The sequence below is a fragment of the Cupressus sempervirens genome, chromosome 2 (assembly GCF_028749045.1).
Source record: "Cupressus sempervirens isolate cs-2001-9-10 chromosome 2, ASM2874904v1, whole genome shotgun sequence".
Taxonomy (NCBI): Eukaryota; Viridiplantae; Streptophyta; class Pinopsida; order Cupressales; family Cupressaceae; genus Cupressus; species Cupressus sempervirens.
This window is the reverse complement of record NC_143119.1, coordinates 134,152,909-134,161,296: the sequence shown is the minus strand read 5'-3', so window position 1 is coordinate 134,161,296 and position 8,388 is coordinate 134,152,909. Positions and strand designations below refer to the sequence as shown.

At 34.6% G+C, this 8,388-nt stretch overlaps 1 protein-coding gene across 1 annotated transcript; it reads right to left on the bottom strand.

Annotated features, from left to right (window-relative positions):
• Nucleotides 1–6,045: 6,045 nt before the first annotated feature.
• Nucleotides 6,046–7,267, bottom strand: LOC149571399 (expansin-B3-like). The gene is made up of 5 exons (XM_089809071.1): nt 7,132–7,267; nt 6,883–6,995; nt 6,610–6,794; nt 6,384–6,513; nt 6,046–6,240 (listed from the first exon to the last, which is right to left on the bottom strand). The coding sequence occupies exons 1-5, from the start codon at nt 7,265–7,267 to the stop codon at nt 6,046–6,048; spliced, it is 759 nt and encodes a 252-aa protein (XP_089665197.1).
• Between the last annotated feature and the right edge of the window lie 1,121 nt (nt 7,268–8,388).

The window sequence follows — 8,388 nt, the reverse complement described above, 5'->3', positions numbered from 1 at the left end:
TTATTGACAAGGTATTATTTTCCTTTGCAAAAGTATAGCCAATTCTTCACTGGAAGAGCTCGATGGATTGGGGAAGGAGATTACTAAAGTTACCTGAGCAAATGGAAACATAGTTTCTTTCATTCTTTTACCAACCATTGTGCCAAGCCTGGTTGACTGCTCTACCTTGCTATTTGTAACTTTTATCTCAATCTGCATATTAACCCAAGCTTTTCCCTCCATCAATGGAGCTATGGAAAGTAAGATAAGGCATTTCAAAGAAATGGTAAATAAAGAACATTGACATGGTGAATACGACTTGTTCTCCCTTCCCCGATACATGCATGGAAACGTGGAATGATGTGGATATAGGAATTTAATTGTTTGATTAAAATCTTGCTTTGAAGCAATTGTTCCTAAGCTGACAAGATGAGCCGTAGACCAACATGTGAGCAGAACATTTGAAGACATTCGACAACCAAGCAAAATAGGCAACTTCACCAACAGGGAAGGAATGTATGTTATAAAATGTGCCTACAATTTTTTTGACAAAATTAACAACTTGACTACTAACAGGAACACTCCCAACCCGCCACACGTTGAAGAATGGAAAGGGAAATATGTCTATGCAATGCAAGAATCATAGATAGTGCATGTGGACTACTTGGCTAACTTTTATTTCTCCCTAGTCCACATAGAGGAGATCTTAGTAATTATAGACAAGAGATTATATGTCTATGGTTCGATCAAGAGATATCAAGAAGAAGTGGCCTTTTTCTGAAAAATATTTGAAAGTTTTCTTGGACAGCAGAAAGAAACCGGTCTTGCCACCTTTGAGCATCCCCAATCTATGAGAGATCTGATTCAAGAAAAGCTTAAGCTGGAAATAGTTGTCGCAACCTATGGGGGCAGTTTTGATAGAAACAATGTTACAACATGTGGAGATATTAGAGCCAACGATATTGGCAATATATTTCTTATGAGGATACTAGCTAAAAGGATGCACACAAGCCAAAAGGATAATAGAAAGCTTCGCTGTGAAAAACCAATACCATCCTTGTCTGTAACATCAAAAAAGTAGAATTGAAATGCATAAAGCCAAGAGGAAAAACAAAGAGGTGTGATGTGCTATGTCTTGAAGCTTTCTCGGGTTGATATTAAGCGCCTGGAAAGAAATGCAGAGGCAAACATAAAACATGATGATTGCAGCAACCATAAACAAGGCACAGACCTTGCACACTAAGTGTTTGACCAAATGGCCGAATGGGATGTCATATCATGGATTACTATGATCGCAGGCATGTGTTGGCCTAGGTGGAGATGGTCTATGGCTCAACAACATGATTTATTTTAAATGGTTGTAGTGACAAAGGAATCCTCCCTCGAAAGGTGGAAGCAAGTGCATGGTCGCCTTGTAAAGAGCAGATTGGTGGATTCGTATGGGAGATTAAATCACATTGAGGATGCATGTAAACTATATGACATCATGCCTAAATGAAATGCAGTTTCCTGGAGTGCATTGATTGTGAGATACGTTCAAAATGGATACAGTGGAGAGATATTGATGTATCTTCTCACAATCGCATCGAGTAAGTCGTTCATGATCAAGACTTTTAGCCAAACACTTCCTGCTCATCCTCTTCAACTTGCAAAGCTTGTCCATATCTAAAACTTTTCTCACATCATGAGACGGATAAGGCACACGAATGAAATTTCAAGTCATTAAACTCATATTCATGATGGAACTTCGGGAGCCATACTACTTTGACCAAAGGCCTCTAAGGTCCTCATGAAACTATGAGGTGTCAAATCCTCCATGTGTGACCACAAACTTTCATGAAATTATTTCCAGCCAATACATAACTATTTGACACAATGTTCTCAACCCAATGCGGCTGCAGGCAAAGCGCATGAGCTGTTTGATCAAAAGTTCTTCCCACAAGTCTATGGCTTCGACAGAGCTTAAACATGACACGTGATTTAGAAACACATTGATGAATAGTTATAATTGAATCGCATTTTGATCTCACACTATGAGAGGCATGCAAAATGTAGAAGCATTTAGGGAGGCATATTATATGTTTGAGAAAATGCTCATAAAGGAGGTGTTGTAACCAATTCACAGTGATTACAAATGTCGATCATCAAATATAGTAGGCGGCATTAGATAATTGGTAATCCATGTGGAGCATGATGTTTGAAATGATTAAGAATTGCCTGTGGATGTTGAAGTAGCAAGCATGATATGTGCGAGACTATTGGACATGATGATTCCAATACATCATTCCCCCGCGATGTCATAATCTTTAAGGAACTAATGCTCACATCAGTGGTAGATAAAATGGAATCATGGTCCATCTTTCTCTCTAGTCTGCCAGCAATGACTATTTCATTACAAACATTCTATAGTCTTCAAAATGCATGTGATTATCTTAAAGCTCATTTCCCAACTCATAGTTTGAATATGCTTAATTGAAAGAGGAATCCAAAGAACCAAATTTTGTCTGCAGTGAATCCTAGATGGACAAAGAATGTTTGAATCCAAACACTATAAGAAGAATGTTGCACATGATCTATTTTACAAAATGCTCATCCTTTCCAAACACATGTTCATCGTTGTTTCGTCATGCAGTTGAAAGTGTTAAGGCATTCGATGAGAGACTTTGGAGTCTCTAGAGAACATGCAAAGCCATCTCGGTACTCAATATGCTAGAAAAGGAAAATCATGGCACAACTCTTATGGAGCTTTCAAATCTTCAAGTGGTGAGATGATAAGCAGATGAATATAGACAGAGCTTAATAGTATTGAGAAAGTTTTAAGAACCTCTTGTGAATATAGCAAGAAAGTATAATGATTTATCTAATATACATAATTTGATGCTTTGCGATGAGGAATATATGTATGGAAGTGATGAAGGCCCAGGTTAGTGGAATCAGTAGGATTACAAATTGTCAGAAGAATCTAGAATTACATGTATTCGATGGTCGAAAGTGACATGTCACTTATTGTAACCAAAGTTAGGATGTTTTGTTTCAACTTTGTAAAAGGTTGGAATTGGTTGTGAAATGCTTTCCCAATGTCTAAATCCTAACTTTTTAAGTAGTTGCGAACCTGAGAAGGTAGTTATGCCTGAATAGATTATAAATTCCTAAAAATCAATGTAATAAAGGACTTTTTGGGCTTTGGAAAAAGGAAGCACTATGCTAAAATTTTAATTAGGAGATGATATTTGGAAAGTATGTACAAATTTTGTCTTTGTAATTAGAAATTCCTCTTGAGTTCTTGGTGTAAGAAAATAAAAGAACATGCAATTTGAGTTCTCTTCTTCTAAATCTAAATTGTTAGAAATGTTGATTCTCTTTGTAGTGAGCATTCTCACAATATGGTGTAGATGTTTATGAATCTGTGGATCAACATTGTGCTAGTAATAGTTTTCAAGCATAGATCTTGATTGTTGTTATTAACAGTTTTAATTTAGTAGTTTGGAAAACCCTTGGAGTCATGTGGTGCATTTGTCATCATGAGCTTTCTCACTTTTTAGTTTTATTCTTTATTCGAAAAGCTTCAAAATTATATCATACGAGGGAGCTGCCCCTCTAAACATAGAGGAAGGCCGCATACCAAGCACCTATCCAACTATTGTGAATGATTTGCCACACACTCTGTTGGGCAAATTCTACTGTGACAAATCTATTTACCAACATAACCTTACTTCTACCTTGATATGCAGTCTCAAGAATGTCCTAGGCTTCCTTGGCTTTTAAATGCTTGCTTAATTATTCCAAGAATTAAGTCATCCAGTGCTTTTCCAATAATCTGCAAAGCTTTTTATTCTTTTGTCTATTTTCATCAAGTGCTTTTTTATTAGCATTTAAAGCAAACTCATCTAAAAGTTGAACATAACCTTTTAAAATAATATCTGGTAGGAATCAAATTGTATTTCATTCACCGTGATGATGGAAATGAATACATAGTGCCCCTTTTTATAGGCAAGTTTACAATATATTAGAAATATCTAACATTCGCTAACAGGACAAATATTTACGTAGTTTTCAAAACTACTACAGCCGACACAACCAAAATACCTAAATCTAAAATTCAAAAAACATCTAATGATGAACATGAATAAATTAATTCTAAGAATAGAAACTAATATTTCTAACATATACTTGTAGAAAATTCACCCAAAAATTTACTCAATACAATATGAATTGGTTGAAATTGTAAGTTTCCAAAACAGGGCTGGATTCAAATGACGAACATCAGGAAGAACCATCTTCTGAAAATGAGTAGGTCTTCTTATTACCAGCATTTAAAAGAGTCATGAAAAACATCATCATTAGAAGCTGACGGAGATGAATCTACTCTCTCCGATTCATCTAATGGTAAGGGGCAGTTTTGTCTGATATGGCCATGAATGTGTGAATGTGAGAATGGACACATACATTTGAAGGCGACTCTATGAAATTGGTTCAATCCAAGAATCGGCTCTACAAGATAAATTTAAGTGAACCGGAGCATTGACAGGAAGGGCAAGATTCCTAAAGTTTTTGTCCAGTTTGAGGCAAATACCAATCTTATTTGCCTTAATTTCGATGAACTGATGTTCTCTATATTCAAAAGCCAAATTAGAATATTGCAAACAAAAGGAACAAGTCTGGATCTCACATATCTTCTGGAAGGTTCAATGAATCCATTACTGGATCCTCAATCGCCGCCTCAAATATCTGATTTTTGGGTTTCCAAATTTGCCTGACTTTTTTGATAGGGAGATCCGCCTTTTAAATCTTATTTCCAATGTGATATTCTGTTACCGTTTCATTTTGAATGAAAGGGGCCCACATTTTACAAATGGGTTCACGATTAGGAAAAACCCTAATGTTTGTTCGGGACCCTTCCGAACCGACCTATAATCTCCAACCGCATGCCTGTAAAACTTATCAAATACCAAAGGATCCTTAGTTGGAGGTCTGTCTCTAATTCAAATGACCAGTTGAGGTCTGTCTTTAATTCAAATGATCAGTTGAGGTTGTTTCTCCTTATTAATATATTTGTAATTTTGAGAGACCCAATCCAGGTGAGCATGTAAACTATGTTTTTGGCCTTCCTGATGAATGCAGAGCCCATTGTAGCTAAGTTTCACCATTCTATTATGAGTTATCTATGAGTTTCATCTTTTGGTATTTATCTGTGGCCAATGAAGTAGACTTTGAAAATCAAATACTTAAAGATACCTTTTACATTAGATTGCTTCTTAGAGTGGGAACGGCCATTTTTTAACTTCTTAAAAAGAGAAATATGATTTTCCACAAATTAACCATCTTCGGCATTTATATCTAGCATCTTCCTTTGTCATACAAGCTTTTACATCTTCATTTAATGAGAAGGTCATTTTTTAAAAGAAAATTTGCACCATATAAATGGTGTTAAATTTAATACATTTAGTATAGTAAATGTTTTTAAAATACATTATTAATTGTTTTAAAGATGTAATTGTGGATAGTGAGTTTTTTAGACATTGTACTTATTATCTTAATAAATCATAAAACTTTATTAACATTTTAAAATTTTAATTTTAAAATTATTTTTAATCAAAAACATTTTTTTATTATATCCAACAAATATATGTAACCTTGTAATATTATCATTACAAAAAGTAGTTGAAGATTTTTTTTTAAAATTAGGTATAAATGATGAAATAGAGAAGAATACATAATGTTGTTTTCCGTAAGCTTATTATTTCTTTATGTAGGTGAGATCATACATTAACTTCCTCCATCACTACCTTGGACATCTGAAACGGTGCCTTGCAAATCGATGGAAAATGAGTCAGGTGACTAAATGCCTCAGTTATCAAGCATAGCTATATCAACATTCCAATATTACAAATGTACTGAGATGGCACTATAGAAATGTCCAATTTATTAAGCATATTACAAGCAAAACTAAACTGAGATGTCACTATAATCTATGTAACAAAACTAAACTGAGATGTCACTATAATCTATGTAAACATGGATGATAAAGGAAGTAATATGTTGGATGGAGGATGTATTTGTTGCTAATTAGTCATAGTTAACCGTCGATGTATAATCAGCGTTGGGCTTCCAATTGCGGGGGATAACATTATATGCAGTAACTGTGCTTCCCGAAGTAAGAGTCTTCAATCTGATTGAAAATGGAGCTTTTAAGGGACCCTCATCTATAGCCCAGTTGGCACCCCATGTCTGCTTCAGTCCTTCCCATACAGTTGAGTTACTCTGCAGTCAATCAAATGATTTGAACATTATTGAGCAATCGTTTAAATCAAATTGTGGAATTTTACAATTGACATATTTTCTATCATATTTGATGATCTATCATCAAGAAAAGTAAGAGGAAGATGACTATTATAATGTGTTACCTGTTGCAAATCAACCTCTCGAAGATCACCATCTCCATCCTCATACTCAATTAACACAGAGAACCAATAATCAGTCGATCCTTCATTCACATGGAACGTAATTTTCTTTCCATGATACTTGCATGGTACCCTGCTCAATAGCATTGGAAAAAAAGAAATCTAAGAAGTGTTCATTTAGATATTATATTTGGTGATGCAATAAGAAAAAGTCTCTATTGGAAAGTACCGTTTGAATAAGATGGGCAACACTCCTACATTACGAAGATCAGAAGCTTTCGAGGGAGTAACTGCCATCCCTGAGAAAGCAGTGCCGCTAAGATCAAAATGGTTTGAAGAGCAACCTGGGCATTCATCAGTAACCACTATATTCACAGGTGTGTCCAAGCATAGGCCTTTCTTCTCACATTTCACCTAAGACCATATTTGTAATTAGCCTATAGAAACGAAATCATGAATTACCGATGGATAACATAATTAGCATGGCATTGTTTGAATATACCTGAAAGCATTCTCCACATCCTTTGCCTCCTTTGAACAAATCAGGGCTTACTGCAGTTACCCTGGATGTAAAAGGCGTTGCCTTCACAAGGCTACCGTACCCACACGCTCCGCCTATTAAATCACAATTATTCACTAAGTCATGTCATGATGCAAAAGCTTTTCTAGTATCCCTTCAACTGAGTCTAGTAGTGAAGAAGAGTACAACAAATTATATATAAGGAATCATACTGAAAAGTGGTATATTTACCCTCACTTCCATCTCCATCCGGACTGCCATACCATGTCGCAGTAGCTTGCTGCCAATCTGCATGAGCTTCAGCAACGACAAATATGTATGCAATTATCAAGCCCAACTGCACCACCATTCCCATGCAAGCGGCCATAGCCAAAATAAGGCTAGACTAGATTAGATATTGCTACTGGATGAGAAGAGCTGTGAAAATGCAAGGCAAGCTAAGAACTCTTAGTCAGTTTCGCAAGCCCTAATCAACTGTAAATTGTTTCGTTTCCTGTGTAGATTTTCTCCCTCTATATATAAGTGAATGTTGCCCGGTAATTGAGAACGATAAATTTAAATCTCTGCATAGATGCTTTGGATTCTGTGTTTAGTTGATCGTTATTATTAATGTAGATGTATTATTAATTGAATAAATATTAAATTTACACTCATTTTATATACGTATGATTATAAATTTAATAATAATATTATTTAAAATTTGTCTCTATATTTAATATATGCACAAAAGTTATGTATAATATGCAATATTATTAACTAATGATATATTTCTAAATAATATTTATATATTTAATAGTTATTATGATTTTATTAGTATAATATTTTTACTTGTTAGGCTTATATGTAGGAGGATTTTACACTTTTTAATCGAAAAATTGAGCCTTTGTTAGATTTTATATTTTCTGACAATAAATATTCTCTTTAGCAATTTCTATTTTCTACTCCTAGTAAGAAAAATCTCTTTTATTTCTAATTTAATCTATAATTTATATCTTATATTTTACCTAGAAAATCATATTTCAAAATTCTCTAAAATAAAAACTAACTTTCTAATTTATCATTAATATATTTATACATATGCTTGAAAGTACTTTGTAGACAAAATGCATGGTTTTGAAGTTTATAGCTTTGCTAATGAGCATGGATATGAGGATGCATGCTATGAGGGAATAAAATAAGGGCTTGGAATGTATGCTTTCAAAAATGGGGAAACTTAGTATGGGAATTGGCATTTTGGTGTCTTACATACACTTAGCACTCTAAATATTGGATTAGCCAAGGGAATCACCCATGCAAAGGTTTTGTATGCACTCTAGGTATGCTACTTCAAAATTAGGATTTATGCGAATTTCTCCAAGAAAATGTGTGAGGACATTGCTTGGGTGGATGATTCTAAGAGATGCTTCTCTACGATTAATTGAGATTTCATTGATAGAGCTTTTCTATCAAATTTCTATCCTAAATATCACTATTTTTTTAGTAGGGAGA